Genomic DNA, 19,746 nt, shown 5'->3' on the forward strand with positions numbered 1-19,746 from the left:
ACAAACATATATATATACAAACACATATATATATATACAACACATATATATATATATATATATACAAACATATATATACAAACACATATATATATATATATATATATACAAACATATATATATACAAACATATATATATATATACAAACATATATATATATATATACAACACATATATATATATATATATACAAACACATATATATTATATATACAAACACATATATATATATATACAAACACATATATATATATATACAACACATATATATATATATATACAAACATATATATATATACAAATATATATATATATATATATATATAAACACATATATATATATATATATACAAACATATATATATATATACAAACACATATATATATATATATACAAACATATATATATATAATATATATATATATATATATATACAAACACATATATATATATATATATACAAACCATATATATATATATATATCAAACATATATATATATACATATATATATATATATACATACAAACATATATAGAGAGAGATATATAGATATTGATATAGATATATATATAGATATATATGTAAATTCCTCTATTTACATAATATCGAGGTCCCTTTCTTTTGTTGTCTTACCGTATATATATATATATATATATATATATATATATGCTTTTCCCTATATACATATATATATATATATATATATATATATATATATACATATACATATATAGGAAAAAGCATCACCAATGAGAAAGTAAATACCTATGCGTAAGGGATAAAAGCCTCCCATAAATAGAATAAGATTGTGTGTCCCCGTGTATATATATATATAATATATATATATATACAGAGAACCATCTTAGAAGCATTATATAGGCCCCCGTATAAATCAATACACTGAATCTTATAAGATTTATTTATTGAGGAGTCACCAGCCGCCTGTGCCCACACCTTAAGACGGTTCTCTCTTTCTCTCGATAAGTATTTCATAAATGACCCGTTCGTACTTCGGTGTGAAATAATTTTTTCCCACGATTTTTTTCTTTTCGGGTGCATTCAACGTATCTGACCTCCAAACCTGACGCGAGCCACTTTTTTCCTGGAAAAGAAAGGGGGAAGGGTAGTTCGGGCCTCGGAGTTTCTCACCTGCGGAGTTTGTTTCGCGAGTTTTTGTTTTTCTTTTCCGGGTTATTTCGCGTACTGTCAACGAATATAACATTAACATCATGCGGAAACGGCTCCTTTCCCCAGAAAAGGAAAGATTTGGCTGCTATTTCTAACCACATAACAGCTCTTTGCGACAAAGGATGCCGCTATTTCGCTGATATATAGATTCCGGGTTCAAATGCCGCCGAAAGCGACTTTGCCTTTCAAATATTATTCGGGGTCGATAGAATAAAGTAACGGTCGAGTACTAGAGACGATGGAAATTTTAGGTTTTGTCTGTAACTAGGAAGACTATATATATATATATATATATATGTCTTTTGCGTGTGTTGTCTAGCGCTGATCAAAAGCTGTCAATCTAACTTTGACCATCACATCTTAGTTTTTACAGGCATGGTTTGAGAAATATTTGGCTATTGTTTCTAGGCTGTCAATCGACCATGTAGGGACGTGTGTCCCCGTCTCCATATCCTTATATATTAGCAACTTCCTTCATAACTTCCTTAGATTTTGACAGACGTGTATGTGTGTGTGTGTGTATTGTGTACACCTGCACATATAAGCGTATATATGTGTGTGTGTGTGTGTGTGTGCTTGTAACCTTTTAACATGACATGCTATCATAGAAGATGTGACCCTCATTCACTATGTTAACAAGTGTCACATTTTGGTGGTGCAAAGCTTTCTTTCTCTTTTGTACTTTCGTCGCTTTAATTTCTCAATAATATGTATGTCACAAGCAAACAGATGTTTTATTCCGTGTACATATGTATTGATATATAGTCTAAACACATACATTTATTTACACAACTATCGTGTTATCAAGCTGACGATCTGGGCTTCTCAACGTTATCACTCGACCAGCTTTTAAAATAATAGCGACCAAATCTCCCTCAAATAATACTGTCTTAGAAATAATAATAAATGAATAAGACTCGTTGAATAACGTAGTTTGGGGGTTCCCTGTTCATCCAAAAATGACAAGGTGGACACGGCTAGCATGCCTCTGGTATTAGACTACTCGATTACGGATGACCTGGGGTAAATAAAACAAATCAACAATCACGTAAGATTGGTAGCGGGTGGGGTTCAAATTAGACGTGTACGTGTGTGTGTTTTGTTTTCAATTACAGGTGCAAGTTGACGACACACAGCTATACATAAAAACACGCACCACTGATTCGTATTGTCCTCATTGTTGGTTATCAGATCGTCCCGGATCCAGAAGCTAACGAATTTAGTTAGGTACAGAATTCGGTTAATCGTTTTATTAGTCGGGTATTATTGCATAACATTTATATACACCTGAATGGTTTCTGACTAAAAAGAATCCTTCTCCCCCGCGCACACACGTATAGACACATCGTGTATACATATACACATATAATTCGTTTATATATAAATAAATGTATACATACTATCACACACAAGTATGTGTGTGTATATATATGTATATATATATATATTATATATATATACACAGGTATGTGTATATATATATCAGAAGGTTTGGAGATGATGTACAGGTATTATATATTAGAAGAAATAAGGTACTCAGAAATTTAGATGGTTTTATATTTACAGATATTTATTAATATGCCACATGTTTTTAGAAATCATATATTAGCGCTTGCGTCCACTCTAGTGGAGTCTTCAGATTGAACTTTTTCAGGAAATTTGTCTCTTTTTATAGTATTATTGTGTAGGTGTGAAGAGAGATATAAGATAGTACAAGAGGGTGAGGAATGGGGGGAAAATGAGAGAGAGTGTGTGTGTGTGTGTGTGTGTGCATGCTTTTTTATCTGAAAGAGGTGTCAATGGAAAAGAGAAGGAAAGGAAGAGAGAAAGAAGAGAAAAATATGTGTTGACATCTTTGCAGCTGGTCAGTTCTTTCAATAGGAAGTGATTCTTAGCTTTTAGAAATGGCAAATCCAGGTGGCCACTCCAAGAGGGGTAAATGTTATTTTTCAAAACAGTGTCTTGTGTGTGTGTGTGTGTGTGCTTTTGTATCTGAATGGAGTGTCAATGGAAAAGAGAAGGAAAGGAAGAAGGAAAAGAGAAAAATATGTGTGTTGACATCTTTGCAGCTGGTCAGGAAGTGATTCTTGGCTTTTGGAAATGGAAACAGGAATCAAACATTGGATTGAAAGAACTGAACAGCTGTATAGATGTCAACACAATTATTTCTTCTTCCTCTCTTCTTTCCTCCTCTTTTCCATTGACACTCCTTTTAGATACAGACACACATGCACCCCTACACACATGTATATACATAGACACACACACCCTTTTTACTCTTTTACTAGTTTCAGTCATTTGACTGTGGCCATGCTGGAGCACCGCCTCTAGTCAAGCAAATCGACCCCAGGACTTATTCTTCGTAAGCCTAGTACTTACCCTATCGGTCTCTTTTGCCGAACCGCTAAGTTACGGGGACGTAAACACACCAGCATCGGTTGTCAAGCGATGTTGGGGCGACAAACACAGACACACATATATGACGGGCTTCTTTCAGTTTCTTATTTCTTTACTGCCCACAAGAGGCTACACACAAAGGGGACAAACAAGCGGATTAAGTCGATTATATCGACCCCAGTGCATAACTGGTACTTATTTAATCGACCCCGAAAGGATGAAAGGCAAAGTCGACCTCGGTGGAATTTGAACTCAGAACGTAGCAGCAGACGAAATACCGCTAAGCATTTCACCCAGCGTGCTAATGATTCTGCCAACTTGCCGCAGCTTTTCAGTTTCTGTCTACCAAATCCACTCACAAGGCTTTGGTCGGCCCAAGACTATAGTAGAAGATACTTGCCCAAGGTGCCACGCAGTGGGACTAAACCCAGAACCATGTGGTTCGTAAGCAAGCTACTTACCACACAGCCACTCCTATGCCTATATATGTATGTATATATATATAATAGAAATATTAAAATTACTAAGTCTCTCTAAAGGAGATTACAGCAGCGTTACTGGAAATTAATAGTTATCGCCATTCTAATATGGCAGTCTTGTAAATATAAGACTAAAGCTGTCACTGGTTAGCTCCATGAGGCCACCGCCTCTAGCTAGCTATTTGACACACGAACCTGCGTCCATTACAAGTAAAAGTATGGAGTAGATAAGATCTAGGCTACATATGTTTCATAGTGAGTGGAATCTCAGAAGTGATAAATATCCAAGTGAGGTGTATACCGCAGGGCACTCTTCAAGTCAATGATATCTTGATTAAATGCAAGTTTACATTTTCTTAAGGAGGTACATGTCAACACATGGAAGATTCAATCAGAATATGATACACATTTATAGGTGCAGGCATGGCTGGGTGGTAAGAAGTTAGAAGTTAACTTCCCAACCACATGGTTCCATGTTCAGTCCCACTGCCTGGCACCTTGGGCAAGTGTTTTCTGCTGATGTTCCAGACTGACTAATGCTTTGTGAGTGGATCTGTTAGGTGGAAACTGTGTGGAAGCCTGTCATATATATATATATATATATATATATATATATATATATATAAAACTAGTGTACATTTAAACACAAAAAGAGGTGAGCCTTAACAGGTTGCCTTACATGCTAGAAAGAACAGTCAAAAGTTCAAACCACAGTTAAGAGCAATTTCGAAGGGGAATGAAAAATAAAAACATTTACCATGTTTTACAGCTGGACCTTAGGTTTCAACATTTAATTAACAAATAAAATAGTTTGCAAGGTGAAGTTCTCATCAGCAGGTATACCAAAACATTAACATATAAATTAGAGACAAAATAACACGTGCTTCATCCTTATATATTATAAGTTTTCAAATCTACCATGCAAGCACAATTTCAATTAGCAGCAAATAAAAAATTAATGTTAGTATTAGTAACTGTATTAATATTTAACAGCTTGTTATTATGTGAAGAGATAATTTGTTAACAGGGAAAAAATACACTCATCTATTTATATATATATATACACACACACACATACGAAGGGCTTCTTTCAGTTTCCGTCTACCAGATCCACTCACAAGGCTTTGGTCGGCCCAAGGCTATAGTAGAAGACACTTGCCCAAGGTGCTCCGCAGTAGGAATGAACCCAGAACCATGTAGTTAGTAAGCAAGCTACTTACCACACAGCCACTCTTGAGCCTATATATATATATATATATATATATAATGTGTGTGTGTATACCTTCCTGTCCATAAAGGGTTTAAGTTTATGGCTTATCGTCAGATCCCAAAAATCTGTTGGCACGTGGCCTCTTAAAATTTTGGAGCCAATCCGACCCCATCTAGTGACCCATTCCAATCCCAAAATGAGATAAACAAACTTTTCACATTTCAGCTTTATAGATATATATCGCGGAGTAGATGAAACAGAGGCGACTGAAGAAGGGGAATTTTCCGTGTGTTGTATGTCCTGTACTCTATTTTTTCGTTGTTTAAGAAAAATGTCCACTTCCTTGGTTTTGTGTTTGTTTTCGTTTCTCATTGTGTTCGACGTTTTTTTGGTGTCCTGTACCCATATATGCGTGTATATATACATGTAGATGTAGATACGTACATATATGTATGTATATATGCATATGCTTTATTTATTAATTTATATATATATATATATATTATATATATATATTTATATCATCATCATTTAGCGTCCGCTTTCCATGCTAGCATGGGTTGGACGGTTCAACTGGGGTCTGGGAAGCCAGAAGGCTGCACCAGGCCTAGTCTGATCTGGCAATGTTTCTACAGCAGGATGCCCTTCCTAACGCCAAAGCCCTTATATATATATATATATATATATAATTATATGTTAAATAAAATGAGACAACAAAGCCAAAGTTGTGTGGAATTTTCAGGACATTTACAAAGAGAAACTTAGTCTTACAGCTGTTTCTGGGACGATGTGAGATGGTTAAATAGAGGTAAATATTTGAGTTCAGTATGAGGAGTTATTTTGGAAAAGGAAGCAAATAAGGAGTATATAGTGAAATAGGAGAATGAATGTAGAAATAAAAATGAAAAATGATGTTATAGCTGCAGTTCCATTATCCAAGGAAAGTGGTGTGTAGAAGTGGTAGAAGCACTTCCTGTTCATATTTCTTTATACATTTTTATTTTTATTTCTTCATTCTCCTATTTCCCTATTTTCTCCTTATTTGTTTCCTTTTCCAAATTAACTCCTGTATTGAGCTCTAATATTTCCCTCTATTTAACCATCTCACATCGTCTCTGATGAAGGGATCATCATCATTGTTCAATGCTGGCGTGGGTTGGATGGTTTGACTTAGGACTGGTGAGCCAAAGGCTGCACCAGGCTCAATCTGGTCTGTCAAGGTTTCTACTGCTGGATGCCCTTCCTAACGCCAATCACTCTGAGAGTGTAGTGGGTGCTTTTACGTGCCACCGGCACGATGGCCAGTCAGGCAGTTCTGGCAACGACCACGCTCACACTCAAAAGATGTTTTTACGTGCTACCTGCATGGGAGCCAGTCCGGTGGCACTGGCAATGACCATGCTTGAATGCTGTTTTTCACATGCCACTGGCACATGTGCTGGTAAGGCAACGCTGGCAAAGATCATGCTCAAATGGTGCTTTTTACATGCCACCAGCATGGGAGCCAATCCATGGCCTTGGCAACAATTACACTCAGATGTGCTTTTAAGGTTCCACTGGCATGAATGCCAATCAGGTGGTACTGTCATTGACCACGTCAGTGATTTTGGTTCGTTTACACTTGCCTCAATAGGTCTTCGCAAGCAAAGGGATATCCCTAATATCTCAGAAACAGCTGCAAGACTATCTTTTTCTTCATGAATGTTCTGAAAACTCCACACAGCCTTGGCTTTGTTGTCTCATTTTATTTAACACTAGCACTATGACCCGGCGTTGCCAGGTCATAGTGCCAGTGCATACATATACAGCTGCATGCATGCGCACATACACGCGAGTACTGTCCAAATCTCCGACCAATCACATACAGCTAGCTGGCATTCAATTGGTGTATCAAGTTTCGGGCATTTTCATTGGGTTTTGGATAGAAAATTCACAAAAAAGTCACTTCTATTGATTTTTTTAATGGCTTTGCGGGGTGACTTTGTGGGGAAATGTAAAGATATGCACGACCACCCTTGGACGGTTTTGAATGACCATAGAAAGTGCGAGCCCTCTAACTGAAAAATTGTGGATTTGTATAAAGGACACACACACAGACAGACATTTTTCCGTTTATATATAGAGACTAGCAGTTGCACACTGTGTGTGTGCGTTTGCGTGTGGTGTAAACCAGACTAAGAAAAGCATTTGACACACACACCAGAATGTGAGTTTTCTGTAAATTTTGCTTAATTGGAGTTTAAATTTTAAAAACTGGACCTGGCATGACGCGATGCATTGTACTCTTAAAAATGCTAGGTAAATTGTAATTGAAGAAATCCTATATTGTAGATTTGTATAACTCCCAAAGGGAGGCAGATAAAATCTGCCTTTTATAATAAGAGATATACATGCTCATACAAGACTCGCATTAGACTCCTCACTCATATAATTATCGAAACGAAAGTTTAACTACGGTCCTTCCATAGCATTTACATAGCGTTACCTGCCACCTTGGGTCTTCTGGATACCAATACTTCTCATATATATAATTATGTATATGTACAGCGTGGCCCAAAATTAGGTTTACAATTATCACTTAGGCACTTTCAATTTCTTTTAAAACATTCTATTACATTTAAATTTCTACCTTACAATTAACTAACTTAGCATAGAATACTGGTTTCATACTTTATAATTAAGATCTAAATTGTTGATATATGAATGTGAAAGAGATAGTTGAAGAACTGTAAACCTACCTTTGGGCCACCCTGTATATATGTGTGTGTCATAATTTTTCTTTCTCATTTTGTACGCATGTCTATATGCACATGTGTGTGTATGTATATGTACACAGACACACGTATGCATATTCTTTTTTTTTTATTTTTTTATTTTATTTTTTTTATTAAAGACTGTGTATGAATATTCACACGAGTATCCTAAATTATTTGAAAGCACAAACGATTTCTGAGTCGGCCAAGCTTACCCTAGTTTCCTATTTCTCAATTTAACTGTGGAGTTAACTAGTCGTTTGTTTTCTCTTAAAAGACACAGGATGGCTGAGTGTTATTAAGACAAACACGACTGTGTGTCAATTGATTTTCCTTTCAATTTTGATTGGTTGTGTGACAGTTGTTATTGACATTAGGAGGCTAGATAAGACAAGACAGGCAACAAAGCTTTACAGTCATAGTTTGCTACCTCGTGTATCCAGGTCTAATTTTGTAGCTATTAGCCCTTAAGTACTGGAATCCTCAGAGCTTCATTAAGGTAAGTGTATTGTTTTACATATAGTGAAGGCATGTGGGTAAGGTGTTTGGCACATGATCACAAGGTAGTGAGTTCAATTTCCAGTGGTACATTATATCCTTGAGTAAAACACTTTATTTCACATTGCTTCTGTATTTCAAAGGACCGGCTTTGTCACATTCTCTGTCACGCTGAGAACTATATTTAGGGTATTCATGTCTTATTTCTTTATTGCCCACAAGGAGCTAAACATAGAGGGGACAAACAAGGACAGACAAAGGGAATAAGTTGATTAGATCGACCCCAGTACATAACTGGTACTTAATTTATCGACCCCGAAAAGATGAAAAGCAAAGCCGACCTTGGCGGAATTTGAACTCGGAACGTAGCGGCAGACGAAATGCTGCTAAGCATTTCGCCAGGCGTGTTAACGTTTCTTATTTCTTTATTGCCCACAAGAGACTAAACACAGAGGGGACAAACAAGGACAGACAAAGAGAATGAGTCGATTACATTGACCCCAGTGCGTAACTGGTACTTAATTTATCGACCCCCGAAAGGATGAAAGGCAAAGTTGACCTCAGTGGAATTTGAACTGAGAACGTACTCACAGACGAAATGCTGCTAAGCATTTCACTCAGCGTGCTAACGTTTCTGTGGGCTTGCCACCTTGTTAAAGGTATTCGTGTCTGTGGGGTGCTCAGCCACTTGTGTGTTGGTTTCCTGGGCAGTTTATTATCTTGATCTGATCAACTGGAACCCCTGCTGTCATAGCCAATGGAGTGCCAATTCATTTGTAATAAAATTTTTAAAAAATTTTTTTTTATGGGAATACATTATTATTTAAGAACACCTGTGACTGACAGGAATTACTCACAGGGGACAGTGCATCAAAAGTGATTTAGTGTTTACATATTCAACGTAGTGAGCAGGGCTGAATTTACATATGAACTACGTACCCCAAAGAGAGGGGGAAAGAGAGAGAGATCTAAAGCTTGTAATTAAGAATTTAAAAAAATATATCTATAGCAATCAAATAAATCATTTGTAACATGTATTTTACTTACTCTTTTACTTGTTTCAGTCATTTGACTGTGGCCATGCTGGAGCACCGCCTTTAGTCGAGCAAATCAACCCCAGGACTTATTCTTTGTAAGCCCAGTACTTATTCTATCGGTCTCTTTTGCCGAACCGCTAAGTGACGGGGACGTAAACACACCAGCATCGGTTGTCAAGCAATGCTAGGGGGACAAACACAGACACACACACACACACATATATATACATATACTAGCAGTATCGCCCGGCGTTGCTCGGGTTTGTAAGGGAAATAACTATAAAGCATTTTTAGAGAGTTATAGCCAAATAATAGCAAAAAGATGGAAAAAAATTATGGTAATTTTTTTTTTAGTTAAAAAAGGTGGAGTTGCGTCCCCTAGACAGTTTGCGGTTTGTGTTTCTGATTCTCGACCCCATGTCGAATTTATCGATTTTTTTCAGAACTGGGGGAACTTTTCAAAATTTTCGCTGCGTTAGTTTTGAATTATGACATTGGGCTATGTGTGTGTCAAGTTTCATCAGAGTCGGTTGAAAGCCGTGGTCAGGGTGAGGGTACAACCTAACAGACACACAGAAACACGCACAGACAAACTGCCGTTTATATAGAGAGAGATATGACAGGCTTCTTTCAGTTTCCGTCTACCAGATCCACTCACAAGGCATTGGTCGGCCCGGGACTATAGCAGAAGACACTTGCCCAAGATGCCACACAGTGGGACTGAACCCGGAACCATGTGGTTGGTTAGCAAGCTACTTACCACACAGCTACGTTTAAATTTTTTAATTGCATAGAGTTCATTTAAAAGTATTGAGCCCTTTTTTGATTTATTGGGCTCTTTCAGGTTTAAAAAGATATTAAATTTGATTGAGTCCCTCTGATTCTACCAAGGCCTTTTAAGTTTAGAGGCTTCTTCAAACTGTTTAGGGACCCCCTTTATTATCTTAATACAAAATTTGTATTCACAAAATCATAGAAACTCCCAAAACCTATTAGTACAGGGCCCCACCCGGTCTAAATCCAGCCCTGGTTGTGAGCAAATTCTGGGACAAGGTCAGCAATATTATGCGTAGGGGGTTAGTTGATTTACATCAACCCCAGTACTTGATTGGTACTTATTTTATTGACCCAGAAAGGATGAAAGGCAAAGACAGCCTTGGTGGGATTTGAACCTAGTACACAAGGCTGGAAGAAATGCTGTTAAGCATTTTGCCTGACATGCTAATGATTCTGCCAACTCACTGATTTAACAATAATGATAATAATCCTTTCTACTATAGGCACAAGACCTGAAATTTTGGGGGAGCTGACTAGTCAATAACATTGACCCCAGTGTTTCACTGGTTCTTAATTTATCGACCCAGAAAGTCGACCTTGGTGGAATTTGAACTCAGAACATGAAGACAGACTAAATGTCACTTAACATTTTGCCCAGTATGCTAACAATTTTGTCTGCTCACTGCCTTAATAATAATAATAATAATAATAATAATAATAAAAATCGTATTAACTGGAACAGCTCATGTACTGAGAAGAGCATTATCGTTGTGAAAACAACATCCATCCATGAATTTATTTATTTATTAATTTTTTAAGTACATATTTTGTCTGTGAATTTGCGTGTGTAATCTGGTAATACATACAATGAGCTTCTCTGCCCTAGGTGTATGGAAAACACTCGGCAAGAAATGGAAGAAAATTTGAAGAAAGAAGGAAAATAATAATAATAATAATCTTTTCTGCTCTAGGCATGGCTGCAGTTAGACGACTGAAACAAGTAAAAGAATAAAAGAATATCTACTAAACTAGATGTTTTGAATAAAAATTAACATCAAATTTGGATGGCAGCTTTTAATATAGATTACTGTGAAACAAGAAGTTTTTATCATTGAACCAGGGACCGTTTCAGATGGGTTGGTACCAAAAGGTTTAAAACTGAACCACATACAGTATTTTGGAATAATAAAAGGTCTTGAAATGTTTCATAGAACCAAATTATCTTTAAGCTTTTGGCATTCAGATTTCTCTGTCAAATGTAGTTCTTATTTATTCTTGTTGTTTTGAATTAATCATTCATAACTTCGAAGCTTCAGGATTTTGATGCGGTGGTAGTTTATTTTTAGGTTGACATTGTAGGATAAGTGTGAGGGGCTGGATCAGGCCAGATTGACCATAAAACAGGTAAATTATTGGGCCAGGTACAATCAGTTTAAATGCTAAAGGATTAAGAGTGGATCAACAACTTTATTCTGTAATTTGATTTTAATAAAATGTTTAGTTTCCTCTCCTTGTTGTACTCCTACATTGAAATGCCATCTCAAACTCCAGTGGGTGCCAGCACCCCAGGGTGGGGATCTTTGATGCAGAGGCTTCCTTATTGATTCAAGGTACCATAAATCCTCATGTATAATCCACACTTTTTTCCCAAAATTTAAAGGTCAAAATCCCTAGTGCGTACTATATACGAGGTTAAAAATGAAAATTATTTTCTAAGCAATGTCCGAGTCTCTATTTGCTGTCTGGCAATGTTTATTCAGACGCATTTTGTGACGTCCGGCACGAAAATACCTCAAGCTAAGCCTGAAAGCAATGAAGTCATAAAAGAATCATCCATAACTTGCAGTAAGCAACATTTATTAAAATAAAAGTATTCAGAACACAGAATAACATATAAAAACAATTTGCATACATATTTACATTCCCATATAACAGTTAAGAACATCACCATTATTGCATTACGCATGTGCGGAAGTGTTTGTTCAACTAGGTGCTGCTGGCTTAATTACGCACGACTCAAGCTAGAGAAGGGGTGCATATTATACACAAGGTTTAGGTTTTTCAGAGGTACAGCCCCCTAAAAATCCCCTACGTATTATACTCAAGGGCGGGCTATACTCGAGGATTTACTGTTAGAGCTGATCAACAACTTTATCCTGTAATTTGGTTTTAATAAAATGTTTAGTTTCCTCTCCTTGTTGTACTCCTTCCTTATCTCAAACTCCACTGGGTGCCAGCACCCCAGGGTGGGGATCTTTGATGCAGAGGCTTCCTTATTGATTCAGTATAGTTGAAATATTTGCATTTCAAAGGCAGACAGTCTATTATTCATCACTTTAAACTTTGTCTTTTAAAATAATTCTCCATGGTTTATCTCTTTATTAATTGTCTTCTCGTACTTCATCTGATTTTGTCTTTGTTCTCTTTTTCTTTTCTTTTAGAGCCCAGTCCGATGAGAGAAGAGAAATTCCTGAGAGAGTCTCAAAATTTGTAACCAAATGAACCCAGAAACAAGAAGCATCCCTTACTCTATACAAGACACTATTCAACTTTTGAATGCTTCTTGTAAAGCAACACACTTCTTTGATTATATCTTTTTGTTTGTCTTACTATTACAAGTCTCTTTGATATGATAGAATTCCTGGGAGACTTCAAAATGGCAAACACAGGCATTCCTCTGGATATTTGTTATGGTTCATTATCATTGTTCACCACAATTCTTCACAACATTTTCCTTCTCTACCATGTCGACATGTTCGTGTCCTTTTATAAAATCGACAAACTTTCCTTTTGGATTGGGGAATCCATATTCCTCGTGTGGAATTCCTTGAACGACCCACTTTTCGGCTGGCTCAGCGATCGCCAATACCTCTCACCACAACCAACAGCATTTTCTTTCAAAAGCAACGAACCGTACTCCAAAACCAATACAGGCTCCTCGTCGTCGTCCAAAGAAGAAAATCTCTACACATACAACAAATCCAAATACAGCGAAAAGACATTCCCATCGAGTTATTCCAACTACAGCAAGATCAGCAACCGACAGAGCAATCAAGAACTATTACAGTCCGAACCGAATTCTATCAATGCATCGATAATATCACACCGCCTCAACTCCCTTGCATGGAATGGACCCCTGTTTGCTATTTCCTTTGCCCTCTTCTGGGTATCGTGGCTGTCACCTGGCTTACAGTTTGTCGTTTGTCTCTGCCTCTACGACAGTTTCTTGACTTCGGTTGATCTCCAGCACAATGCTCTCTTAGCGGACTTGGCCATATCAGCGGACGTACGGACACGGCTTAATGCCTGCAGTGCAATCTTTAGTGCCTTTGGATCTGTGTCAGTATTTGTATCTTATGCTGTTTGGCACCGAGAAAACCTTGTATCATTCCGTGCCTTTTGTTTGTTCCTATCCGTTTTATCCATCTTAGGGTTCTACGTCGGAATCCGTCTCCTAAGGACAGCAGCCATTCCTCTCTGTTCAAAAACTTCATCTGTGACTGTAGAAAATACACAGTCAAAACTTTCTAGGTACATTTTTTTTAAATCTAAATATTTTCATCACCACCACTATCATCATCATCCTCATTTTAATGTTCACTTTTCCATGCTTGCAGGAGTTGAATGAAATTTATTGAGGCAGATTTTTTGTCACAACCTGTCACCTGTTTTCAAGCTTTGTAAATATTTTCCCCAGGAGTGGCTGTGTGATAAGTAGCATGTTTGTCAACCACATGGTTCTGGATTCATTTCCACTGCATGGCACCTTGGGCAAATGTCTTCTACTATAGCCTCAGGCCGACCAAAGCCTTGTGAGTGGATTTGGTAGAGGCAAACTGAAAGAAGCCTGTCGTATATATGTATGTGTGTGTGTGTGTGTATATATATATATATATGTGTGTGTGTGTGTATGTGTATATGTTTGTGTATCTGTGTTTGTCCCACCATCATCGCTTGACAACTGATGCTGGTGTGTTTACATCCCCGTAATTTAGCAGTTCGGCAAAAGAGTCCAATAGAATAAGTACTAGGCTTACAAAGAATAAGTCCTGGGGTCGATTTGTTTGACTGAAGGCGATGCTCCAGCATGGCCGCAGTCAATATATGTGTGTGTGTGTGTATGTGTATATGTTTGTGTATCTGTGTTTGTCCCACCATCATCGCTTGACAACTGATGCTGGTGTGTTTACGTCCCCGTAATTTAGCAGTTCAGCAAAAGAGAGTGATAGAATAAGTACTTGGCTTACAAAGAATAAGTCCTGGTGTCGATTTGCTTGACTGAAGGCAGTGCTCCAGCATGGCCGCAGTCAAATGACTGAAGCAAGTAAAAGAGTATGGCCAGACACGTTTTCAGGTGTGCTGCCAAATTTTGAAAAGAATAATAAGCGTACTGCAAGTGGAAAAAAGGTTGCGGATCACTGCTTTAGAGACTGAAAGCTTAATTGCATAGACAACTACTACTGATTGTCCTTACAAAAGAAAAACATGATCAGGTTTTTAAACAAGTGACTGAAACCTTTTGTGTGACTTGATCTTATCAGCAAATGAAGATGTCCCAAACAGGTTGTTGCAGCAAATTTTTTTCCTAACTGGGCCATGATGAAAAACTTCTTTTTTTTTTTTTTGCCTTTAACCCTTTCGCTACTGTATTTATATTGAGATACTCTGTTTCTTTCAATTACTTTAAATATAACAAAGAATTTAGTAAAATAACTTAGTTATCATTAAGCTAGTGTTAGGAACATAAATTGTGACTAAGGTTTGTTGGAAGATTTTAATTCAGAACTTATGAAAACAAGACATTTGTACTCAGAGCCATAGGCGGTTTCAGCCGGGTTGGTAACGAAAGGGTTAAGAATTGTTTCTCTATTATATATTTTAACCCTTTCATTACTGTATTTATTTTGAGATGCTCTGTGTTTCTTTCAATTACTTTAAATATAACAAGAATTTAGTAAAATAACTTAGTTATCATTAAGCTAGTGTTAGGAACATAAATTGTGACTAAGGTTTGTTGGAAGATTTTAATTCAGAACTTATGAAAACAAGACATTTGTACTCAGAGCCATAGGCGGTTCAGCAGCCGGGTTGGTAACAAAAGGGTTAAGAATTGTTTCTCTATTATATTTAACCCTTTCATTACTGTATTTATTTTGAGATGCTCTGTGTTTCTTCAATTACTTTAAATAAACAAAGAATTAGTAAAATAACTTAGTTATCATTAGCTAGTGTTAGGAACATAAATTGTGACTAAGGTTTGTTGGAAGATTTTAATTCAGAACTTATGAAAACAAGACATTTGTACTCAGAGCCATAGGTGGTTTCACCGGGTTGGTAACGAAAGGGTAAGAATTGTTTCTCTATTATATATTTTAACCCTTTCGTTACTGTATTTATTTTGAGATGCTCTGTGTTTCTTTAAATTAATTTTAAATATAACAAAGAATTTAGTAAAATAACTTAGTTATCATTAAGCTAGTGTTAGGAACATAAATTGTGACTAAGGTTTGTTGGAAGATTTTAATTCAGAACTTATGAAAACAAGACATTTGTACTCAGAGCCATAGGCGGTTTCAGCCGGGTTGGTAACGAAAGGGTTAAGAATTGTTTCTCTATTATATATTTTAACCCTTTCATTACTGTATTTATTTTGAGATGCTCTGTGTTTCTTTCAATTACTTTAAATATAACAAAGAATTTAGTAAAATAACTTAGTTATCATTAAGCTAGTGTTAGGAACATAATTGTGACTAGGTTTGTTGGAAGATTTTAATTCAGAACTTATGAAAACAAGACATTTGTACTCAGAGCCATAGGCGGTTTCAGCCGGGTTGGTAACGAAAGGGTTAAGAATTGTTTCTCTATTATATATTTTAACCCTTTCATTACTGTATTTATTTTGAGATGCTCTGTGTTTCTTTCAATTACTTTAAATATAACAAAGAATTTAGTAAAATAACTTAGTTATCATTAAGCTAGTGTTAGGAACATAAATTGTGACTAAGGTTTGTTGGAAGATTTTAATTCAGAACTTATGAAAACAAGACATTTGTACTCAGAGCCATAGGCGGTTTCAGCCGGGTTGGTAACGAAAGGGTTAAGAATTGTTTCTCTATTATATATTTTAACCCTTTCGTTACTGTATTTATTTTGAGATGCTCTGTGTTTCTTTAAATTAATTTTAAATATAACAAAGAATTTAGTAAAATAACTTAGTTATCATTAAGCTAGTGTTAGGAACATAAATTGTGACTAAGGTTTGTGGAAGATTTTTATTCAGAACTTATGAAAACAAGACATTTACACTCAGAGCTAGAGCCGGGTTGGTAACGAAAGGGTTAACCCTCCAACATGGAGTATAGGCCACTTATAGTTGAATTCCATGTCGCATAATTTTTCGCTTCTGTACTAATACTCTGCCATGAATGTCCCCCTTTCTCTTGTTCCTTTTGTGTTGATCTCCGCCATGAGTTCTTAGGCCTACCTCTCTTTCTATATCCATCCAGATTCCACTGTAAAGCACTTTCCGCTACATTTGGTGTGTCTTTTCTAATTGTGCAACCAATCCACTTCCACTTTTTCTTAAATATTTGCTCCCTAATCAAAACTTCATTTGTTCTTTGCCATAACTCCATATTGCTTGTGTGTTTGGGCCATCTTATTTTAAGTATACTACGCAAGCATCTGTTGATGAATGATTGTATTTGCTTATTTCACTTAACTGTTGTTCGCCATGTCTCAGCCCCATACAATAACACCGCTTTTGCGTTAGTGTTAAAAATTCTTATTTTGTTCTTTATTGAAATTACACTTGCGCTCCATACTTTTTTTAATCTACTCTCTTACTTACATTAAGTGATCAGATAACTTTGAAGGGGAACAGCAAGGTTGGTTTGATTTACACTGTCAGATTCATATGATTAAAGAGTCTGTGGGATTTGTTTTTCTTATCTAAAAATAACTAATTTAATGAATTTTAAATCAAAACAAATTTGATTGGTCTTATGCTGGTGGCACGTAAAAAGCACCATTCGAGTGTGGTCGTTGCCGGTGCAGGCTGACTGGCTCCCATGATGATGGCATGTAAAAAACACCATTCGAGTGTGGTTGTTGCCAGTGCCGGCTGACTGGCTCCCATGATGATGGCATGTAAAAAACACCATTCGAGTGTGGTTGTTGCCAGTGCCGGCTGACTGGCTCCCATGATGATGGCATGTAAAAAACACCATTCGAGTGTGGTTGTTGCCAGTGCCGGCTGACTGGCTCCCATGATGATGGCATGTAAAAAACACCATTCGAGTGTGGTTGTTGCCAGTGCCGGCTGACTGGTCCTGTGCCAGTGGTACATAAAAAGTACCATTCATGTGTGGTCAATGCCAGTGCCGGCTGACTGGTCTTGTGCCAATGGCACATAGAAAGCACCATTTGAGCATGGTCAATGCCAGTGCCAGCTGACTGGTCCCATGCCAGTGGCATGTAAAAAGCACCATGGTTGTTGCTAGTGCCGCCTGACTGGCTCCTGTGCCGGTAGCATGTAAAAAGGACCATTCGAGTGTGGTTGATGCCAGTGCTGGCTGACTGGCCCTCGTGCCGGTGGCACGTAAAAAGCACCCACTACACTCTGAGTTGTTGGTGTTGGGAAGGGCATCCTGCTGTAGAAACTTTGCCTGATCAGATTGGAGCCTGGTGCAGCCTTCTGACTCACCAGCCCTCAGTCAAACCGTCCAATCCATGCCTGCACGGAAAGCAGATGTTAAACGATGATGATGATGATGAATTTCAAGCTCAGAGCTCTCAAGAGGTCTATCAGGCTAATAATATTGATTGACCATATTTTTCAGCAAACAGGTCAATGTAGTATAGAGTGTGACCCTTCATACATTGTTGCTATTTTTCCCAAATCCTGTTGCATTTCACATGGAATTTTTGGTCCTTTAAAGTTGTTTTCTTGTCCAAGTTGACCTACCTTTTTGGGGGGCTGTAAATTTTGATTTGGAAAACTTGTATACTAAAAAATACAGTAATAGAATATCTTTAAAGGGTTTGCCAGTCCTCAGTCAAATCGTCCAACCCATGCTAGCATGGAAAGCAGACGTTAATCGATGATGATGATGATGATAAAATAGAGGAAGGATAGACTCTGAAGAGGGACTGACTTGGTTCAAATGCATGAAAAACCCTGTTCAAGAGAGGCCTTATGCCTGGGCTGAATGCATTTACTTTCTACCATGATATTAACATAAGCAAGAGCAATTCATCATCATCATCATTTAACGTCCGTTTTCCATGCTGGCATGGGTTGGACGGTTTGAAAGGTGGTGAGCTGGCAGAAACGTTAACATGCCAGGCGAAATGCTCAGTGGTATTTTGTCTGCCGTTACGTTCTGAGTTCAAATTCCGCCGAGGTCGACTTTGCCTTTCATCCTTTCAGGGTCGATAAATTAAGTACCAGTTACGCACTGGGGTCGATGTAATCGACTTAGTCCGTTTGTCTGTCCTTGTTTGTCCCCTCAATGTTTAGCCCCTTGTGGGTAATAAAGAAATAAGTTTGATTGGGGACTGGAAAACCAGGAGGCCACACCAGGCTCCGATCTGATCTGGCAAGGTTTCTACAGCTGGATACCCTTCCTAACATCAACCACTCCAAGAGTGTAGTGGGTGCTTTTTACATGCCACCGGCATGGGAGCAAGTCAGGCGGCACTGGTATCAGCCATGTTCGGATGGTGCTTTTTATGTGCTACTGGGGCACAGTAGCCAGTGGGGGCTGGCATTGACCACATTCAAATGGTGCTTTTTATGTGCCACCAGCTCGGGAAGCCAGTCAGATGGCACTGGCAATGACCCACACATGAATGGTGCTTATTACATGCCACCAGCACAAGAGCCAGTCAGGCTGCACTTGTATAGGTCACAACTACAATTTCCAGTTTTGATTGTGATTTGAATTTTTATTTTACTTGTCTCAATAGGTCTCTCCAAGCATGACGTGTTGTCTGACAATTCAAATTGTTTACGTTAAGTCATTCACTTCTTCTAACCTCACCCTAAGTACTTTCTCTTGTCCTTATTCCTTAGAAAGCATAAGAGAAAAGGCCAGAGCAGAACAAGTTTCAAGCTGTAGAGGAGCTGCATGACTACTCACTTGCTCAAACTGCTAGAAATAATAGTTAAATCTCATAACGTCTTTATAAAATGGGGAAGAGACATTGAATAAATACTGTCTCAGGTGTACTATGCCTGAGAAAGAAGGCAATGATCACATCTTGACTGTCTTTTATCAAATGTTTTGCAATCAGTATTGCTCTATTTTATCTTCAACTATCAACTTGCAAACACTTAATTCTGTCATATCAATGCCTTTCAATGTCACCAGTCTAGGAGAACTCTGGACATTGCTACCCT

General features: G+C 37.4%; 1 protein-coding gene across 2 annotated transcripts in view; it reads left to right on the forward strand.

Annotated features, from left to right (window-relative positions):
* LOC115219279 (transmembrane protein 180) overlaps positions 1–19,746 on the forward strand; it is a 31,238-nt gene that overhangs the window by 653 nt on the left and 10,839 nt on the right. The window contains exons 1-2 of one of the 2 annotated variants that reach the window (XM_036509186.1): positions 8,225–8,530; positions 12,785–13,874. In XM_036509186.1, the coding sequence (XP_036365079.1) occupies positions 12,973–13,874 (902 nt within the window). In that variant the 5' untranslated portion in view covers positions 8,225–8,530; positions 12,785–12,972. Of the gene's footprint in view, positions 1–8,224; positions 8,531–12,784; positions 13,875–19,746 lie in introns of those variants that run through there. The other variant, XM_029789441.2, reaches the window with a different exon arrangement.

Source organism: Octopus sinensis, linkage group LG14 (genome assembly GCF_006345805.1).
Source record: "Octopus sinensis linkage group LG14, ASM634580v1, whole genome shotgun sequence".
NCBI lineage: Eukaryota > Metazoa > Mollusca > Cephalopoda > Octopoda > Octopodidae > Octopus > Octopus sinensis.